At 51.2% G+C, this 22,197-nt stretch overlaps 1 protein-coding gene across 2 annotated transcripts in view; it reads right to left on the reverse strand.

The window, feature by feature from the left end:
* The window catches only part of PHF2 (PHD finger protein 2), an 83,177-nt gene extending 62,806 nt beyond the window's left edge, over positions 1-20,371 (reverse strand). For both annotated transcript variants that reach the window (XM_053925308.1, XM_053925311.2), the window contains exon 1: positions 20,063-20,371. In XM_053925308.1, the coding sequence (XP_053781283.1) occupies positions 20,063-20,160 (98 nt within the window). In that variant the 5' untranslated portion in view covers positions 20,161-20,371. The remainder of the gene's footprint in view (positions 1-20,062) is intronic.
* Positions 20,372-22,197: the final 1,826 nt, after the last annotated feature.

Consider the following 22,197-nt stretch of genomic DNA (forward strand, 5'->3'; position numbering starts at 1 on the left):
ATGGAAATGGTGGCCTCCTTCCCAGGGCTGCGAGAAGACTGGCCTTCCCTACTGAGTCTCAAATATCCAAAGCACAAGATGATCTACTCTGACAAAAAGTAGGACTAAACCCCCAAGTATATCACATAATAGTAATCTAATAGAGGAAATAAAATCATTTTAAATAATTGTAGAAAAAGATTCAAAAGCATGTAATATATACAAAAAAATTATCAGATAAATCTGGAAAATAATATCTTCTAGAAATGAGAAATGCCATTAAAAACTAAAACTTCACATTATAACAACAGCCAGAGGGGAGTGGGGAGGGGACAGTGAGGAGAGGGGTCTATAGGAGCTACTATAAAGGACACAAGGACAAAATCAAGGGGGAGGGTAGAGGTGGGGGAGGGAGGTGGGACTGGTTGGGGTGGGGTGGAGGGATGGGGAGAAAAGGCATACAACTGTAATTGAATAAAGATAAATTAATTAATTTTTTTTAAAAAAACTAAAACTTCATTAATAGTTCAAACAGCACATTCACTACATTTGTGTGATATTCCCCTGAAGTTCAAAGAATTGGTGAACTGGAATCACCCAGAATGTAACAGAGAAAAAGATGAGAAGATGTGAAAGCAGAGTTAATGGCCATGAAAGAGATGTAGAAGGTCCAACAGAAGTAAAAACAGCTTGAGGAGGTGAGGAGAGAGGTGGCCAAGGGCAGTGCGGAGTTGAGGAAAGGCCTGGCACAGCTCCTGAGGCATGGGCCAGGCAGATGGATGCCAAGTAGCTACAGAAGCACATCACCATCTTACTGCTACATGCTCGGACCAGGGCCGTGTTCCCATTCTCCACAATACTCCTGCCATCGGTGCCCCCATGTTCCCTGAGGGGGTGGGGATGCTTCACCACATGGAGAGTCCTGGAACAACCCCTTCACTCTCCAGGCAGTGTGTGAGCCTGGCACACACCCTCCTGAAAACCTTTCTGGAGTGTCCACGAGGTACTGGGATGATCTGCCTCCATCACCCCCACCCCCAGGACCATGGAGTACCTCCTGGCAACAGTGTGACTGCCAGGACGACAGCCCTCCTGAAACCTCTCCGGCTGGCACACAATTACCCTCCCCACAAAATGCTGAGTAATGCAAACACTAACTCTTTCATTATACAATCAGCTAATTTCTCCTCCTTTTTTTTTTTTTTTTTTTAACCAAGTAAAGATGGGAATGGGAGGTGGAGGATTAAACCACCTTTGGTGTGTTTTCCACCAGTCAGAGCCTGTCTAGAAACTCAGCACTACTCTGTCATGATATTCTTCTTTCCCTCTCTCAGGTCTGAGCTATTTTACAATTAATTTTTTTAATTTTAAAATGAACTATTTTACAAAGTGATGCTACTTACAACTTCCCCTCTGACAACAGAGCATCTCTTTCCCTGGGCTGTGTGTATATGGACCGCCAAACCCAGGAAGGCTCTGCTTGGGGCCCAGCACTGGCCAGTATTCATGGTTTGGGCAAAGTTCTAGAAACACTTGAATGCAGCTACACAGTTATTGCAAGAAAATTACTTTTCTGAAGTCTCTGTTTCTATTCGCTCACAAATCCCAGAACATACAAGTTACTGTCTCTCAAGTGCAGCAGATGAATGCTCCCATCAGAAGGTCTGGCTCCCTCTGGAGCCCGAGTGCCCAGCTGGTCAGGCACTTGGTACTGGTTCCCCTAAGTCTGTTGCCATCTCCTCTGAGGGCACACTCTGGGCTATGGTGCAGAGGACTGAGACCCTGTGTACCCCAGTCAGCAGCTTCCTGCCACAGTGCTGGACCTGATGGGGCACGGAGTGGCCACTGGCCTGGGCCTCAATCCTCATGGCAACCTGCAAGGTGGCCCTGTCATTTTCACTTTACAGGTGAGAAGGCAGAGGCTGAGACAGATGAAGGGCTTGCTTGGGCCTTCTGCTAGAGGTGGCCACAAGGATCTAAGGTTGTAGGAAGGCTGGGCAGCCTCACATTAACCTAACAGTAGGTCTGGGATGGCTGGGGTTCCTAGTTGGGACAGATTTCAGATGAACAGAATCACACAGGTGAAGCTCTAGAAAACTCAACTCTCCTCCTCACAGTGCACCTGCTTTCCTTTCAGGAGAAATCATGTGGCACCAGTGGCCTTGAGGATTCATGAGAGCCTCTCCAGATTCTCCTCCAAATGCTGGACACAGGCTGCCATTGTTCCATGGCTGCCACACACACTACACACGTTACTCACACACATAGCACATACACCACACACACACATGCATGCACATGCATGCATACCACACATGATACGCAGTGCACACATGCTACACATCACACTTGCATGCATACATTCACCACACACAATACAAACACACATACACACACACACACCACAAATACCATACATTACACACATTATACAGATGTGCACACACCATATACACAACACACACAATACATACACATGGACCACACGCCACACATGCACATACATATACCACATACACAATGCAGGGTTCTCCTCTCACAAAAAGCAGCCTGAACAAAAAGTTGATGCCTGAAAAATTGCATCAACTATTTAATTCATGAGGATCTTTCATATTAAAATTTAACCTTAAGATTCAACCACCATGTGCTTTTAAAGGAAACGTTTTTAGAGACGTCTGAATTCATTTTTAAATGGTGGCACCTACTGCCGTTAATGTTTGTGATTTTAAATCTTGAACAGCCCTGAATTTTGAAATGTAGCCTACTTTGGGATTCTGCAACTACAACTGTGCGGGATGCCTCAAATCAAAACAACGATAAAGTTAACGAGCCTTAACTTCAGAACCACTAAGCAAGCAATGTCACTTTTGAAACTAACAGGTTTGTGGCCTTTTTTTTTATTCAACATCTTTTTTATATTATAAAAGGTACATTTCTGTTTATATTTAAACAACAAAGAAAAAAAGCATCTACACACTTAAAAAATTAATTCGATATTGCTAAATCTATTTTAACTCATTTTTAAATACTACATACAGAAGCCAGAATGCAGAGTTAAGAATGGAGTAAGGTGGGGAGAAGAAGGGGACCACAAAGAAAAACACTTACTTGTCTGTTGTGGGTAAAGCAACAGGAATCCTGGGAGATACAAGAAATCAGTAACAACTTTGCTCATAACTGATTGCATGGGCACAGGACTTCCCAACAGCCAGATTCCCTGCCTAGAAGCGCTAGGACCCTGGAAGTCCCATCACTGTGTCATCTTGTTGACAAAGACACAGTCTGCACTGAGGGTGGTTAGAATAAGCAAATAAAAATACAAGACACCCAGTTAAATTTGAATTTGAGATCAACAGAAATTCAAACTATTTTTATCTGGTACCCCTACCTGCAACTCTCACTCCTTTTCCAGCTCTGACTCTCCCAGTGTGTGAAATGAAGGACTGAACCCTCTGTCCCAGCTATGACAGTTCATGCTTTAGGCCAGTCCAGGAGAGGGGAGTTGCAGGAATGGTCATCAAGTGTCTCCGGTGGGGAGCCAAGTCCCCCACAGCTGTTTACTGGCACTGGCTCCCATTTCAAAACACTGACCTTCAAACAATGAATACAGCAGACCCTTCACTTGGATTTTTAAAACCGCTGTTTCCAACCTCCAGGCAGCCCATCTCCTTGCACCATCTTCAACATCGCCCATTTGGAATTTGTCTGTAACCCCTTTGTGCTCCACGGAGGTCCCACTTCTTGACCTGTCAGAGAGGAGAGGCTGACCTGGGGCCATGGAGGGTCAGTGGCATCCTGGCACTCTTGCTGCAGTAGGTGCACGTCCACTCGGGCCAGGCGAGCACTGCCTGAGCCCTGCCTTTCCTGCCCCTGGTGGGTGAATGTGCTGGACATAAGAACTAACCCTGGGCACAGCCCAGGCCCCTCAACTGCTTCTAGCACCACCCTCAGGAGGCTCTGCAAGGTGTATGAGGAAGGTGTGTGAGCTGCCCCAACTCCTGCAGAGGGATGGCCAACAGACCCTACCCCTTGGACCCCACAACAGTGAGGGTGTCCAAAGGGTGGGCTCACTGATGGTAAAGGGAAGAAACAGGCTGCAGAACAACTAGTGTAAATGAAATCCCTTGTGAAGAACATGCACAATAAAAACCACTTCCAAGGGCAAACATGCCAGAAAGGTGGGGGCTTGGGTCAGATGCCCAGGCTGCGGGGGCAAGGAAGGACCAACAGGGTGAAGTGGATCCAGCTTCTCAGGGAAATGCCCTCCTGAGTCCCCTTGGAGGTGGTTTTAAGTGCCCTGTGTGAGGACTGCTAGGATGGACTTGCTCCAGGGGTCCTGATGGCTAATCCATCCAAACATGCTCCCAGGGCACATACCCTCAGGGGAATCCTCTTGAGGACTGTACTTTCTGAGGCTTGGGGCCAACAGGACGCCTGCTGGGCTCTGTCCTGGACCACACCTAGTCCACGGTCAGAGAGACTCAGCCACCTGGTCCAGCACTGTGGGTGCTGTTCTTGGGGGCACAGTGGACCTGAGCACTGAGAACAGCCACTTAGAAGCCAAGACCCATGCCCACTGTGGAGCTACCCCCACCCTGCAAGGCACCAAGGAAGGCCATTCCCAACCCATTTTCCTACCAGCAAGACCCTCTCCCAGCCTCAGGGCCAGCATCCTGGACATTCTCACAGTTTACAGGGCATTAGGCCCCTCTGACTCTCATCCAGCAGGTGAGGTGATGGCCACAAGGGCTGGGACTGATGGGTACTATCACTTCCGGCTTTCCTGCGCAGCACTGCCCCTCACTTAAGTTCAGTCCAGCCCCTGTGCACTCTGCTGACTGCTCAGCCCTTGCAAATACTCAACAGTCTTTCCCAGTGGGATGGGAGTCAAGTCTCAAGGTTCTGGAGATAAGGAATTTGGCAGGCACCCACCAAACACAGGGCCACACTCAGGGGAGTTGTGTCATCATGGGCATGACAGATTTCACTTATGGAGACAAAGAGAAGCCCAGGTGAGTCAGGCTGTCCTGTCTCTTTTTAGTGGCATCTGGACGTCTCTTAGGCCCTCAGGTTGCTGGTCACCACAGGCAGCAGGCCTCCCACCCAGGGAGATGAACAGCTGAGGGCTACAGTGGGGAGGAAGTGCAGCGGCCAGTGAGCTGAGCTACAGGAGGTGCCAAAATGGGGAGGGGATGCCAGCAGGTGCTAAAGGCAACCGTCCCTCTTTGCTCTTGCCATAGAGTCCTGATAGAAACAAGGAAACCTCTGTGACACAGTTGTCCCAAGTTGCCCTGTGGGACAGCCATCCACTTGACCTTGGGCTTCAAGTACCCTATAACTATCTCAGGAAAGACCCCAGACCCAGAAAACAGGAGGGGCGAGCCCTGCTAAATAGAAGGGTCAGCACTGCAGGGCCAGAGAGCAGCTTGCCCAAGAGGTTGGATGATTGGCAAATGAGCCACTGGGACAATGTGTACTCCTGCTGGCCACTGCACACATGAAAATTCAGAGGTGAGTTATCAAATCTGAAATATTACAGTACGACCCAGTCCTGTGAGGTGGGAATAAAACTAAGTTACTATGAAATAGAGAAACTGGGTCAACTTCAGGATGTTGACCTTCTATTTGACGGAATCCCTGGGTGAACCCCAGGCCCACCAAGAACAAGACACCTTTGTGGGGAGAGGAAGAGAGGAGAGGCACAACTTTCAGTTACAAGAGAAGTAAGGTCTGAGTATCTGATGTACAGCATGGGGACTAGTGTTCATAACAGTATATTACATACTCAAAATCTGCCAAGACAGTAAAAGTACAGTGTTCTCACCCAAAATGGGGATAACCATATGAGGTGATGAAGGTAATGGTGGAAATCTCTCAACAATGTACAAAGACATCAAATCATTATAGTGTATATTTTACATGTATTACAATTTTGTCAATTATACTTCAAAACAGCTGGAAAATAAATCTTATAGATTGTGTAAGGAAAAGAACAGGGCCTCTTTGGACATGCACATACATGGTGCAGCCCAGTACGTGGACACACACAGTGCAAAGCGCGTGTGCCTGGTGGTGCGCTGCAGCCACGTGCCTCCCCGCGCAGCACAAAATGTGTCTGGCCCACTCAAGAGGACATGTGCACAAACACATGCAGGGTTCTCAGGGCATTCCGGAATGGCTGTTGTGAAAATGAATGATCACACTAAGAATGTGATCAGAGAAAATTTTCTGTTGATATGAAATTCTAAATTTCTCAAGGCTTGTGTTATATTTTCAGAATTCCTTACTGTCATTCTTAAAGTAGATCCAATTGGAAGTGGATCCCCATATTTTGGCCTGAGGTTGCCCCTACTCTCTGACTCCAGAGGGAGCATCTGTAAATACTAATTTAGCACCTGTAAGTATCTGAAGGTATATGAGTAATCGGTTGGTATCTATAAGTAATGGTTTAAAGGTCTGTTCAGGAGGACGCTCCATTTGCAGAGCAGTGTTTAACATCTCAGACTGGAGCTAATCCTTGCTGGTTTGTGCCCTCAGCATGGCTGGTAAGGCTGGTGTCTGTTGGATTCTCCTCAAGGGCCCCCACTGGGGTCAGAACCTCCTCATTCTGGCAAACCACACATTCTATACAAGAAGCCCCACAGGCTCTCCCCTTGTGTGGCAACTAGGAGCTTAGCTGCTGGTCTACAGCAGGGAAATGTCAGGATACACTAGCGGAAGGCTGGTTCATGAGCCCACAGTGTCCTCCCAAGCCGGCTATGCACTTGGGTCCCCACTTAGGATGTGACACTTGGGCGTGTGAGTAGCTGGTGACAGGATGGCTCTGCTGCTCTGGGAAATGGCTATGGAGCCTCAGTTGTTCCTCCTAGTCAGTGGTGCAGTGGTTGCTCCATCCCCAACCCATGAGCCTGAGATCTCATCCCTGGGAGGGTCCCAAAGGAGGAGGGAGCTCTGACTAGGCAGGGCCCCAAGGGCCTTAAAACTGCACCTGCACAGGGATACTCAGAGCAGCTCTGGCCATGGGTGCCAACAGGTCCCCTTCTCAGCAGAAGGGCTGTAGGCCAGGTTAATGTGCATTACTGGAGGGTCACATTAGAAGAGGAGGTGCTGGAAGGGCAAAGACACCCCTATCCTGGCCTTTAGATTAAGGGGTCCTGAAGTGGACATCCCCTTCCTGTCCCTGGTGGCTGTGAGGTAGGAGGCACTCAAGCAATAGTGTTGATAAAACCTACAGTCCACAAAAATCTGTGAAACAGGAGGCTGGGTGGGATGCCCTCTAGACTCTTGACAATATTATTTTAATTATAAAAGTAATTTTATGCTCCTGAAAAGCAAGTTGGAAAGTGGAGTAGAAAAGTAGTAGGAAAAAAATACTCTTAGTCCTTTTAACATGTTGGCACCCTTCCTTCCATTATGTTTTCTGTTATAACTACTACTTAACACCAACTATCATACTATACAGATAATGTTGAATCTTGCATTTTTCCCCATTCAACATATAGCAAGCGTTTTCACATATCATTAAAACCTGGTTATAAATATCACTGCTGATGACTACATAATTTTATATTGTGAGTATATCATAATTTACTTAATCATCCCCTTAACGCTATCATCTAAGAGTCCAAAATCCTTAATATAGTAAATAAGTATTTAAATGTCTCTTTCTATGTTTTTAAACCTGATCCAGAGGATTTTTAACAGATATTCTGAATAGAGACATGTTTGCTTTAAAAATCAGATTTTGGAGCATTTATTCCAGTAGTTTCTAGGAAATCAGTTGTATACAGATGTAAAATAAACACCTCTGTCTGGAAGCTCTGGGGCTCACAGCCTTCCACCTGGATTAAAAACCCTGAGAGACTCACAAGGTTGCTGGGAAGACAAATATGACCCAGAGTAAATGCAGTCCAAGGTCATATAAACAGTAATACTGACTCTAGACCAAGGGAGGTGAGGGCTCTCTCCCTAGGCTCCACCACACCCCTGAGAGCATCAGCCTGGTGGGTGCTTGGGGGTGGGGCCTGGGGACCAGCTTTATGCTGCAACCCTCCAGGAGGCAGCCCTAGAAAGAAATGTTGGCTGGGTCTTTATAGCTACTGCATCTCAAGAAAGGAGAGATTGGTGGTCTCCAAGGTCCTGTCCTAATGGAAAATTCTGATCTGTTCTTTGCCTCCCACCATCCCCCACCAAAGGAGACGAAAAGCAAAGAGCAGGATGTGGGACCTGAGGCAGGAGCAGCACTATGGTTCCCGGAGGTGAATGCCTTCTGTTGGGTCCCCAACGCCAAGGGCACCAAGGCTATGAGGCTAGGATGGCACAAGATAGGCTTCCGTGGACACTTCAAGAGCAGCCAGCACCAGCCAAGGGGCAGTGAGCATGGTGAAAGGACACTGGCTGTGCCAGACCACCTCCAACCTAGCAGCACGTTCCTGTTGTTACTGAGCTACTCTGAGCATCAGTATTTCCATGCCTATGTCGGGATCCCGCTGGCTCACAGAGCCATCTGAGAACAAGATGAGGTGCACACACAGACGTCACACACAGGGAGTACCAGGGCCCTCCATCCACCTGAGGGGCACTCACTGATAGACACTGCAGGGCACAGAATTAATTATACCTCATCCATAAGTTCCACCCTGAAGATTGGACATGTCCAGAAGGGCCTAAAAGGATTCTCTTGCCAAGCAGTGGGTAAGAAGGGCAGACTGCCAAGCTGTACTGGGTGACTTCACTGAGAGCCTTCCCCTTCACTAACTAGCAGTGCATGCAGGTCACGATGATAGGCCAGTGCTGCGACCACACCTCCCCAGGAGTGGACACTCAGGTACATCCTTCTGCATCCACTAGGACAGACCAGAGGTCCCAGCATGGGAACTGTCTGCACAGGGATCTCTCAGGAGTTTAAGAACATACCCGAATCCTGGAATCCCAGAGTATCAGGAGGAACATGAGCGATGAGATGTTCTGAGTTGGATGGCTCTGAGGCCACTTAGGTCTCCAGCAACTGGCTCCAAGGGAGCTGGTGATGGGCTGGCTCCTGACCCATAGTTTTAATGGGGGAGCAAGCCTTGAGACCTCTGAGAGCGGGCCAGGCCCCTGAGTGACATGGAGGACCCACAGAGTACACAAACAGGCCGGCAGAGAAGGGAGTGCCAGCAGGGTGACTGTGGCAGGCCTGTACTCGGACAGACATCAAGCTGCCTCCTCCCTTCCCCAGAACCTCATATTCAGCTGGCCATGGCCCCCACTGCAAGAGGCAGCCAGACCACACATTGAGGGTCCAAGGAGTAGGCATCACTTGCCAAGTCACAGGAGGCAAAGGATCCTATACTCATTGTGTGTTGCTTGGGACTTAGAGGCCCTTCCCCAAGTAGAGCCAATGAAGGGCATCCAGTCATTCTGTAGGGACACTTAAAGAGTCTGCAAGGAGCACAAGGCTGAGAGAGGAGACTGTGTAGCCTCTGTTTCCCATTTGTGAAAGAGGGACTGGACCAAGTGCTCCCTGGGATGTCCCACTCTCACATCCTGCTCCAACAGTGTGACTGGAGGGCAGCGGCCAGAGTGGACAGCATAACACATGCTCATGGATTGGTGGGCGGAGGCCAAGGGGAGGCTGTATACCCTACAAGGAGACTTCCCAGCCTCAGTGTCCACACAGCTGGGCTGAGAAACCCCGATCTAACCACATATTATTTCCCCTGATGTGCCTGATTTGGGGCCAGTTTCAATTATTAAAGTTATTTCTCAAACTGAACCCACATCTCCTGGCTGGTGTGGCTCAGTGGATCGAGTGCCAGCCTACAAACCAAAGGGTCACCTCTTTGATTCCCAGTCAGGGCACATGCCAGGGTTGTGGGCCAGGTCCCCAGCAGGGGCTACATGAGAGGCAACCACTGGTATTTTTCCTTTCTTCCCCCGCCTCTGAAAATAAATAAATAAAATCTTAAAAAAAAAAAAAAAAAAACCCCAAACATTGTCCACTGAGAGGGTAGGAAAACCACATTCCCTGGGGAGCTGGAGACAGACATGAGAGGGGCAGGACTGGCACTCAGAGTCACGGTCCTGGGAGAGTGACTGCACAGCTGCCTGCTCCAGGGTGTCTCCTCACCCTACCCCAGATGGCCAGAGGGACTTCCGAACTGAACCCCTTTGGTCACTACCAGCACTGCCTTCAGGAGCCCACGGAGATTTTAGAGAGTTGGGGCCAGGGGGCTGTGGGAGTCAGGAAGGGACCACACAGCACACATTGGGCAGATCTGGGCTGAGGACAGAGGCCCTGCCTGGCTGCCCAAGTTCAGACAGAAAGCATTTGTTCCTGTCTTTTGAGGTGGAAAGCCAGGTAAAAGGCTCCCAGACCCTAGTCCCGTACCCAGTTGTTGCTCAGAGAAAGGGTGAGATGTGGCTCAACCTCTAGCTGTGTGATCACGCCACTGCCTCACATGCTCACCTCCACATCTGGGGCAGGAACCAAAACACAAAGGCCTGATGCCTGCACAGTAGGCAGGCACAGGGGTCCTGGCGGACAGGGGCCCAAGCGAGGCCCATGCCAGTGCCAGGACCAGACCAGGGCTGGCTACACAAGCCCCCGACTGGGATCAGAGGGTCACCATGATGACACATACCCTGGGAACCTAAAACCCAAACAGCAGTCAATACTTCCGCCCTCTAGCAATAGCAGGTAGAGCTCAGGGCAGGAGTGCCTTCCAAAGGGGCTGGCAAGGTAGAGTTCTGGACGCTCCCCTGTTAGCCCTCCATTCCCCAGGCCCCCTTCAGGCCCTCCCCTCAGAGACCCTAGCTGGTCTCTGGTTTCTCTCCATCTTGCCCCTACACACAGGGCACACAGCACTCTGAGAGAATTTGGTAAACTAAAGAATGCTATAGCCCTGTCTGGATCATGCCTTGAGGATAAAATGGGAACTCCCACTCCTGGCCTACAGTCCAGGTGCATCCCCACTGCGTCTGCCCTCTGAAGTCACCTGTGGCCACCACCCTGCTGCCCATGAGGTTGCCCAGCACTGCCTGTTGGGTCAGCCACTGGGATATGCTGCCCAGTGGTGCAGGAACCCAGTACCTTCCTGGGTGCTTCATCCAGATGCTGTGACTGGAGACTAGCACCCCAAGGTGCTAGGCTGGACAGACTGATGGGCTCCCTCAGTTGACAGGTGAGAAGCCAACCCCCCTGACTCCCACTGAGGCCTATGTGCAATACCCTGGCCTTCTCAGACCACAGATTCCCAGCTGTTTAGGCCTTGAATGTGAGCACAGCCTGCAATCACAACCAGGAACCGCACAAAACCGTCCGGGCTGCTCACTATGGCTGGAGTGGAGACTGGGGCAGGGAGGTTCCCCAGATCTGGGCAAAGCCCCATGGACCAATGATCAGTGGGTGATCCAGGCCAGCTGCTGGCCCTCTCCAAGACAGATTCTCCTAAGCAGACCCAGGTCCAGTGCCCTTGGGAGCTGCTAAGAGAAGAGGAGGAGATGACAGAAAGTGCCTGGTGCTGGGTGCAAACAAGTGGCAGGAAATGCCCCCCCCTCCTTTATGAGCTGCAACTCCAAAACAGCTGGTGAGAGATTAGTCAGAGTTGTTAAAAATTCCAGGAAAGAAACTCCACAGCACCAATGGCAACTAATCCTCCAAGTTTCATAAACGTAGGCAGAAGGAAGTTTAGGGCGAACTCACCTCCTGTCCAACATGCACCCCTATGTTGCTTCATGTGGTATTATAGGTTCCCTCTCCCCACAGGGTCTAAGATGCTCTCAGGCAGTCCCACCTGTCCCTCTCCAGCCTTGTTCATCTGGGAGGCAGACTGGATGGGGCTGCAGTTTCTGGATTTTGTCAGGATGCCAAGTGTCATATTGCACCAGAACCCCAGGCCTCAGCCCGTCCTGCAGAAAAATGGGGCCTGAATCCCCACGTCTGTGTCATCCCTCTAGCCCAAGGCAGGACAGCCCAGGAGATGAGGCCTGGGCAGAGAGGCCTGTGCCCTGCTGGGACACACTCATGTTCCACTTTCTCACTCCCTTCCTGCTCAGCCCAATTTCCTAGAGATTTACACCCACACTCTGCCTTAATGGGGTTTCTAAGGGGAAAGCATAACAAGTGGCGAAAGCATCAGTTCACACAACCAGGCTATGGGTTACTCGCATGTTGGTCTGGAACTGTGGGCCACAGGGGTGGGGGGGATGGTCAGGGACCTAAGCTGAGTCTGGCTGCCCGAGGTGTTGGTGTTAACAGGGCTTAGACTTCTCCAAGTCCCATCTAGATGTTCACACTGTCCCACTGTCTGGCACCATGGGACTCATGCCCAGTCCACAGTGTTTCGGGTGTAAGAAGGAATAAGGTTCACTCTGCACCTCTGTGTGGAACAGAAAATAGCACCACACTTAGGGGACCCAGCCTGGGGTGCACACAGCCAGAGGCTACTCAAAGCTTTCTTGGGGACACAGCTCAGGCCAGGGAGCAGTGCTGACCCATCCTGCAGGTTTGGGTCTCCCAGGACCAGCCTGCCTTGTGGTGTCCCTGGTTCCCCCACCATCACTCTCTTTAATGAAGTGGCACTGGTTAGGGGGCTCTGGAACAGACATACCACTGCCATCCCTGCCCATCATGCTGTCCTGTTGACCTCCACAAGCTGATCTCTCCAACCTCAGTCTGCTGGTCCTCCAATCAAAACAACCCACCACCAAGCCCTTAGGGGCAGTGGAAAGAACAGAGAGCCCATGTGCAGCACACCTAGCAGTGCTCCCTGATCTGCCCCATTATGGCTTTATCAACAGTCAGGATGAAAGAGGAGACCCACACACAATATAAGGAGCCCCCAACATGTATAGAGAAAATGCCTAGCCCAGGGTGTGACAGAGGCAAGGCAAACACTTATGATTTAAAAAGAAAGCAGCACCCCTCCCCCAGGCACGTAGACACACTCCAGTCACAGGGCATCTGCAGGGGTACAGCTGAGTGTGTGCCTACCCCAGGGTGCATGAACACCTGCACCCTGCACATCTGGTTCTGGAAATTCAGTCCCCACATGTTAAAGGGTGATGTTTTTTAAAAAGAGTAAAAGTATTAGCAATAAACAATCCAAAAAGGAAATTACAAAAATGACCCCACTTACAATAGCATCCAAAGGAATAAAATACATAGGAATAAAATTAACCAAGGTATGAAAGACTCATACATTGAAAACTCAAAAACATTACTGAAAAACAAAATCGAAGACCTAAATCTAAATAAATGGAAAGACATTGCATGTTTGTGGATGTGAAGACATAATATTGTTAAGATGTCAATAGCACCCAAGGCAATCTATAATGCAATCTTCAGTGCAATCCCTGTTAAAATTCCAGCAGCCCCTTTTGCAGAAATGGAGAAGCCAATCCTCAAATTCATAGGGAGTTGCAAGAAGCCCCGACAAGCCAAAACAATATTTTTAAAAAAGAACAAAGTTGGAGGTCTCACACTTCTTAATTTCAAAACTTACTACAAAGCTACAGTAGTTAAATCAAGTGTGGTACTGGCATAAAGAAAGATGTACAGACCAATGGAATGGAACAGAGCCCAAAGCTCATATATGTGGGCTCACCTCAAATGATTTTCAATGAAGCCATCAAGATTTCAATAGGGAAAGAATATTCTTTTCAACAAATGACGTTGGGGCAATTGGATATTCACATGCAAATAAATGAAGTTGGACCTCCACCTCAAATCACATACAAAAATTAAGTGAAAATAAATTTAAAATTACATATAAGAGCTAAAACTCTTAGAAGAAATCAAAGGGGTAAGTCTTCATGACCTTGGGTTTGGCAATGAATTCTTAGATATTAAACCAAAAGCATAAGCAACAGAAGAAAAATTAAAACTAAAAACTTCTATGCATCAGTGGACATTATCACAAAAGTGGAAAGACAACCTACAAATGGGAAAATATTTACAAATCATGTATCTTGATAAGAGTCCACTGTCCAGAATATGTAAAGAACACTTATAATTCAAAAATAAAAAGACAAATAACCTAATTTACAAATGGGCAAAATGTTTCAGTAGATACTTCTCCAAAGAAGGCATACAAATGGATAACAAGCACATAAAAACATGCTCACTGTCACTAGCTATTAAGAAAATGCAAATTGAAACCACAATGAGAGACCACCTCACACTCATTAAGAGGGCTATAATTTTAAAAATGGAAAATAACAAGTATAGGTGAAGATGAGGCGAAATCAGGTCACTCCTACATTGCTGGTGAGAATGTAAAATTGTGCAGCTGCTGTGGCAAACGGTTGGTTTCTCGAAAAGGTAAACAGAGAGCTACCATATGACCCAACAATTCCTAAAAGAATTGAAAACAGGTGTTCAAACAAATATTTGTACATGAATGTTCATAGCAGCACTACTGACAACAGCCATAGGTAGAAAAACACCCAATGTCCATCGACAGGTGAATGAATACACACACTGTGGTCTATGCATACAATGGAGTACTGTTCCACCACAGAAAAAATCATTAAAGTCTGGTTCATGCTACCACACGGATAAACCAAATTAAAACAAACAAACAACAACAACAAAACAACACTGTGCTGAGTGAAAGAAGCCAGACACAAAAGCACAAAAGGTCTCACACTGAATAATTCCATTTACATGAAATGTCCAGAACAGATAAATCCATAGGGACCCAAAACAGATGGATGCTTGTCCAGGGCTGCGGGAAGAGGATGGAAAGTTGTTGTTTAATGGGTTTGGGGTTTTCTTTGGGGGTGGTAAAAATGTTTGGGCACTAGATAGAGGTGATGGTTGCACAACAGTTTGAATGCACTAAATGCCATACTGTGCACTTTAAAATGGATAATTTCATGGTACGTGAATCTCACCCCAATTTAAAAAAAAAAACAAAGACATAAAAGGCTGGTTTCTCCATTTGCCTGGACAAACACCACAAGAACCTTCAGTTTTTATGTGCTGAGGTCAAAGCCAGCCATTGATTGGAATTCTGTTTTTCCATGGATGACCCATCAGTTTGAGGGAAAATGAACAGACTCTAGAGTCTTAAAGCACAGGGTCAAGTCCCATTCCAGAGTACATGCTTAGGGTCACCTACCAAGCCAAAAAGCTGAGAACCAGGGCAGGCTGTAATAGGGGAAATATTACTGGGCATACCACAGACACAGAGAGCACTACAGAGAGCCCAGCTTCTTCACCTAGCACTGGACGCCACTTCCTGCTGTAAGGATGTTTCCATCCATGTTGCATTTGTGAAACCATAGACATGAGTGGGATTGTCATTACCTGGTATTTTTCAGGCCCTTGAGCCAGAATAACTTTAGCTGGATGCCATCCCTGCCCTTGCACCTTGGTGGAGGAGTGTCTATCTCCAGAGGGTGAGGAAGCAGGACATCCCTCTCTGCTAGAAGTGGGAGGACAGGGTGGCCCACTTGGCCTACCACCCAGATCACTGTGGAAACCAATAAGAGGATGACTGTGAGCAAACCAGCCCCAATGTGAGCCCTGCAGCACTATTATCACATTGGTCATTTAGAAGCCAAGTGACCACTCTGCTTTCCCCACACCCGGAATTTGGAAATTAAGACTCTTCCAGCGCATTTGGTGCAAAACATTATTTCCTGGCCAACACTCCCAACAGCAGAACTCCACATTCTTTGAGAATAAGGCCCTGCCCTGTGGCCAGGTGCCACGAGCACAGAGGCAAAGGGATGGCCCCAGAGGACAGGGTGCCCAGGGGTGGCAGGGTCCATACCAAGATCCCTAAACCTTTGCCCAAACTCAGGCCATCAGCAGCCATACCTGAGCCCAAGTGGCCGCAAACAAACATGGGCTGCAGTGAAAAGGCTCACACCAAGCAAGCTTCCAGCCCCATATCTTTAATAAAAGCAAACAGTCTGGCAATGAAATGAGCCTAACTCCAAGCAACTCCCTTGGCAGTTCACCTCATTTGGAAAGGGTCCATGGACAGGGGACCTCTGCTCTACCCTCTAGAAGTTGGCATTCCCCTACCTCCTCCAGAACTCCTTAAATTCACACAGTAAGCATTTCCTGTTTTAAAATGATTGTTATCCCCAAACATGTCAAACAGGCCACAACTCCATCTTGCTCCATCTTGATGTAGATGGCCCTTTCCCTGGTATTTAGGAATCTCAGGTTCTAGGATTTAACTGTCAGATCTGATCCCCCAGATTGCAATGTTGAAGCTTGACCCCTGGCAGGCCCTCCTTTCACTCCAAGCACACACATGCTCCGCCGGCCAACAGAGCTGGCCATGAGCCCCACTGTGTTGCCAGACACCCGTGAGAGCCAAGCACCTCCAGATGGGGCTCTGCCCCAGGAATATTAAGACTGGGTGGGGTGGGGGACATGGTGAGAGCCCACAAAGGCCAACAAGTCCTGGGAGCAATGGGACAGAGACACGGCCCTGGCAAGGAGGGCAGGCATAGCCCAGATACATGGAAGAACACACAGGGATTGGAGGGGATCCATGACAGAGCCTGACACCTTTTCATCACCTGTTCCCCCCGCCCCCATCCCACCCAGCACCTCTCACCTGGACAGTGGTTTCTGTCCCTGCCCTTGTCACCAACTGTCCCCAGGGCAGCCAAAGGGACCTTGCTAAATCCTTAGGCCCCTCCCATCACTCCTTTGCTCAGAGCCTCCAACATGGCTCCTGCGTCCTGGCCACAATGCAGGCTGTTTCTGATGTGGCCCCCACGATGCTTCCTTGAAGCACTGACAGGGCTCCCCACACTGGTCTGTAGCACCCAGTCTACAAGCCTGACATCCGCAGAAGAAACCCTGTAAGAGACCTACCTTGTTATCCCAGGAACCCCATAGCCTCTATGGCACCCCACACAGAAACTGTGCCCCATAAATGTTTATCAAGGAATAATTGAAATTTCTGTCACTGAAAGACTTAACAGCAACTTCAGCTTTCAAACTCTTTAAAATCAATTTTACTGATTTGCCTCCAAAAACCCTCAAATTCAATAGAACAGGCGACTAAAAGAGGGCCAGAGAGCTTTAGGATATCTGTTGCTTTAACAGAATTGTGCCCGTTTTCCAGAGGCAGATACTCTTCACATCACGGTGGTGACAAGATGAGCCACCTGGGTCATTTCTTAGGGCAGCTGGTCCACAGCAGCCAGACACCTTACCACAGGGTAGAGGGGCACATGGGGTCAAGTGGAAGACACAAGAAGCTACCTAGTGCTTGGCCCAAGTGGCTCTGTTGCACCCTAACTGGGGAGGAAGGTCCCCAAGGCCAACATGGTGCCATACTTCCCTTCCAAACACACAGACAAGGCAGCTCATGAGGTGACCGGCAAAATCCATCCCTTCCCAGTCAAAGCCTACTCCCAGGTGAGGCCCAGTCAATGCTAGTGATGGCTGAATGAGCTGACAAGGTGTCACTCAAGAATGGCCAGCCACAGTTGATGGCAGTAGAACAGAGACTCCTGGCTTTCTGACTGACCATACGTCCAGCCCAGTCCAGCAGAGAGGCCTCCCCAGAGAATGTGGGAAGGGGTGCTCACAGTGCTGGGGGGATGACACCCTGGGAGCAGACTCTGCACCTATTAAAGAGCTGTCCCAACCATTCTTGGCTGGCGCGCTTTACTAGTGTTAGTGTGGGCAACCTCAGAACCCCCTGTTCAATCCCCGCGAAATGTGTGCTGTAGGGACGTGGTGGATCACAGAGGGACAAGACAGAGCCTGTTACTTTTACAGTTATGTTTATATTTATAGGTACTATCTATGGCAAGTGATACTAAGGTTCCACTTCAGAGAATGATGCAAAGCTTCCTTCTAAAAGAAATATTCTGGGGAGAAAGGAGACATGAGAGTAAAAGGCACTGTGGGTGCTGGAACAGGAAATGGACAGTAAGGGGGAAACCTGGGGAAATATATCCTCTGAGGCCTGCAGTCTGGATAATGTACTGCCCTGTGTTTCTGCCTCAAGTTGCCAGGCTCACAGCATGAGCTACTCAGAGACTAACTTCAGGGGAGGCCGGGGATGGAAAAACCGTTCGATTTTTGTAACTCTTCTATAAGTCTAAAATTCTCTCAAAATAAAAAGTTACAAAGTATCCAAACTTTTAAAAAGTGAGTTGAGCTGTTGAATACTAAGTAAACAACAGTACAGGTGGTAAGTGGATCTGGAAAGAGCAGCAGGTGATCCAGGAATATACAGAGATTGGGAAACACAGGACCATGTCACACACCTTCCTGTTACAGAGAAGAGCCTGCCCAGGACTGTGAGGGCCCTGCGCGTGTGGGTGGAGGGGGAGGGAACTCCAGGAGGCAGTCCAGCCTCAGGGCTCATTTCTGCAAGTGACCCTTGATTAGATGTAGAGAAGATGTGCCCCCTCCACAGGGGAAAAGCCCCTTTCAGAACCCAGGGCCACTCCACATAGGTGGACACAAATCTGATCAAATGATCTCTGCCTGTGTGGGATCAAATCAAAGACTTCGGACGGAGAAATAAGAAGATAAGGCCTCCCACAAATATCCCCTTTAAAGTGTCAAGATGCAACTCTCCCAGCCTTCGCCCAGGCCAACCCAGTAAATGCCACCAGCCCCTCAGGCAAGCCCCCATCCCCAAACCCCTGCCCACCCTATCTCAAAGTCTAGTGCAGATCTGGCCTTGCCTACCCAGTGCTGTGGAGAGGGCCCCTGGCAAGCCAGACAAAGGTCCTCCCAGGCCCTCCCAGGCCCTCCCACCTCTTCCAACCTGGGCACCCTGGGAGCTCTGCAGGCCCAAGTGGAGGCAGAGAGGAGGGAGGGGCCCCCCTCCACTTTCCAGGCACTGAGGGCCACCTTCTCAGCATCTGTAGAACTGAGGAAATGAGGGATCAGATGGGAGCTTTCACCCTTGGCCCCGCTATGAACTTTAAGAGGATGCCAACTAGTGGGTGTGCATAGCCCAGTGCTCACATCCCAGGCTCTGATGCTCTGGAAAGGGGAGGTGGGGGGGTGGCAGGACGCGCAGGGGTCTCTGCAACCCTGGAAGGCCCAGGAGATTTCAGTAGGTGTCCCCACTCCACAGAGTCCACCCCCTTCTCACTGGGGTCCCTGTCACAGGGACTCAGGTCAGGCACCGACCAGTCTGAACAGGCCCTGTCACATTTAGCTGCCTGGCTTGCCACATGTGAACTCGCAGGACTAGACCCCACAGCCGACAGGGATCAGGGACCACGCACTAGCACATAACCCTCTCATGCTCCCCAGCCCTGTTCCTGGCAGCCTCGGAGGGCATAAACCCCTGGCCAGCCCTTAGCCAGTCCTGCCGAGGCCCAAACACATGAAAACCTGTTGGAGCAGTTTGGGCAGCAGTGCCACCTCTTTTTCCTCCTACTCCGTTTACTTCTAGGTGGGAAGGGACCTCGGCTTTTGAAACTAGGCGCAGGCCCAGGTCATGGCCATGGGCAAGGGATAAGCTTCGCCTCCCCAAACCCATCTTCCTTAGAGAGCATAAGGTTCGAGTCAAAACCGGGGTGTCCCTGTGTGGGGCAGAGAAGAGGGGAAAGGATAAACGTGCTGGCCAGGGGAGAGACAGCAAAACCACAACACCCCTGCCCACACAGACACCATTCTGTCACCCACTCCCAAACGGGGACGAGCAGGCCTCCGGGTCCAGGAGCCCGCAGGGCCGGGAAGGGGTCCCGCCCGCGAAGACAAGGCCCGGGAGCTCCGGCCACTGCGCAGGGTGGGCGCGCCGGCCGCCCCCTCCCCGGGCCCGCGTCCGTCAAGCTCCGCCGGCGTACGAGCCCACCGCTCTCGCCTCCCCGGGCCGCGCGGGGAAAGTTCCTGCAACTTCGCGGGGGAGGCGGCGGCCGGCCTGGGCCTCGGAGACGGCCTGCGCCCTGCCGTCAGTAGCCAGGCCGCCGGCGCCCCAACTCCCAGCCCGGCCCCCGGGCCCGCTTTGTGCGCGGAGGCGAGGGGCGCCCACAGGCCTGGCCCCCGCCGCGGGCACAAAAGGGCGCGCGGCCGGCGGGGTCGGGCCTGCGAGGCGCACGGGCCGGGTCGAGGTGGGGCCGGGGCCCGGACCCGGGGCCGGGCCACGCTCACCTGCCGTGGAACCAGTCCTTGCATGCGTCGCACTCGATCATGAAGCGGGTAACGTCGTAGGGCAGCCGGCAGACGCAGTACACCGGCACCGTCGCCATGTTCGCGCCGCCCGCCCGCCCGCCGCCCGCGCTGCGCTCCGGGTCGAGCCGGGCGGGCTGGGCCGGGCGGGCCGGGCCGGGCGGGGGCCGGGCGGGCAGGAGCCGGGGCCGGGGCCGGGGCCGGGGCCTGAGACGGGCCGGGGGCGCACGACAGCCCGCGCGCACCCGCGGCGCGTCCACACAAAGCGGGGCGCGCGCAGGCCGCGGGAGCCGCCCGCCGGCCCGAGGGCTCAGGGCGAGAGTGTGCGCGGGGCCGACGCGCGGGACACAAAAGGGAATGGACGCGCGGGGGCGGCGGGCGGGCGGGGAGCCGCGGCCCCACCGAAGGGACCCCCGGCCGCCGAGCGGCCTCTACGTCAGCGCCCCGGGTGGCGCCGCCTCCGCCCGCGGTCTGGCCGCCGCTCCCGCCGCGGGAAGGCGGGCCGGGGACCTGCCCAGGGAGAAGATGGGCCGGGGACCTGCAGGGGAGAAAGTGGGCCTCAGGACCCTTCAGGGGTCAGGTGGGCCAGGGACACCTGCGAGGCAGAGGTGGGCCGAGAACCTGCAAGAGAGAAAGTGGGCCAGGGAGAAGATGGGTCCGGGACCCCTGGCTGGGGGAAAAAGGTGGGTCAGGGATTCCCTCCAGGGAAGAAGGTGAGCTGGGAGACCCTTCAGGAGAGAAAGTGGGCCCGGCGACCCGCGTGGGGAGGTGGGGATGGGGGAAGAAGAGAGACCTCCCCCCCTTCCCCCCGAAGACCCCTTGCAGTAGAAGACAGACCGGGTACCCTGCCGGGAGGTGGGCAAGAATATGGTGGGGGAGAACATGGGGAAGCGCCTGCAGGGAAGGGGGGATGGGGACATAGGGTCGGGGGTGAGGTGGGCTGAGTTCGGGGTGAGACCCCCATAGCATGTCCTTTTTCATAAAGAAGATAGAAGAGACACTATTTGACTATAACTTTGTTCTGACCCAGCAGCGGGAAGGGGTTCCTATAGTCCCTTCCTTCCCGCTCCCTTTCTTCCTGCCTTACCCCTCATTCCTGGCTGGGAACACCCCACCCTCCCTTATACTACCCCTGGACTTCCCTAATGCTCAGCCCCAGAGGAGAACAGAATTCAGAGGCCCTGGAGCACTGGCATAGGTCAGCTGTGCAAAAAAAGAGTGATTATTTTCAACTGAGCTGCCCAGGAACACAGGTCAGAGGGCCCAAGCCTGGGTGACCTAAGGAGCCCCACTAGTAGCTGAGGAGGAGAGGGCGTGGAGGCACCCAGCCCTTGCCTTAAAGTAGTCCTCACTCCTCATTTGGCTGGTGAGGGTCTTGGATGGGTATGGGCTGGCCACTCGGTTAGCAGGGATCTTTTTTCAAGGCATCCCTTGGCAGACCCTTCCTGCCCCTCCCAACTGTTGCATACTGTGTCCTCCGTGCTCATCTCAGGAGGCCAGAGCAGGGTGAGGTTCTAAATTGGACTAAGGAACCTGTATGTGCTCCCTTACTCTGTCCCATCTTGGCCATTCAAACTCAGAATTAAGGTCCTGGGGCAGGAAGTCTGGTCCAGACCACAGCAGAATTCTTGATAGGCCCTCGTTTTTGGCTAGTGGCCTCTAAGAGCCAATTGCTCCACTTGCAGGCAGCTCAGCTGAAGTCCTCACTCCTGAGTTAAAATCTGCCCTCACATAGTCAGCCATCCTCCCCCAATTGGTGACCCATCCACCACAGCCTCAGCAGTGCCTTAGCTGTGACGTACAATCATGAGGAAGATGAGAGTGGAGAAAAGAAGCTGCAGAAAGAGGAAGGCAGGAGGATAAGATTTCTGCCCCACCCTTTTCATACCTTGGTGAGCTGCTCAGGATATGGAGCTAAGGCCTTTTTACCTGAATTCCAGCTGTCACCCTCCCCTCCTGAGTCTTCCTCCTGGAGACAGCCTGTGTGGCTCTGAAGAGGGACTAACTATTGGACCATTGATACCCTGGAGTAAATTAGGGCAGATAAACAGTGCTCAACCTGCAGGTCAGAGTCTGCAAGGAGGCCCAGGGGGCCGGCCTGGGCACTGCTGCTACCT

Source organism: Desmodus rotundus, chromosome 1, assembly GCF_022682495.2.
Source record: "Desmodus rotundus isolate HL8 chromosome 1, HLdesRot8A.1, whole genome shotgun sequence".
Lineage (NCBI taxonomy): Eukaryota > Metazoa > Chordata > Mammalia > Chiroptera > Phyllostomidae > Desmodus > Desmodus rotundus.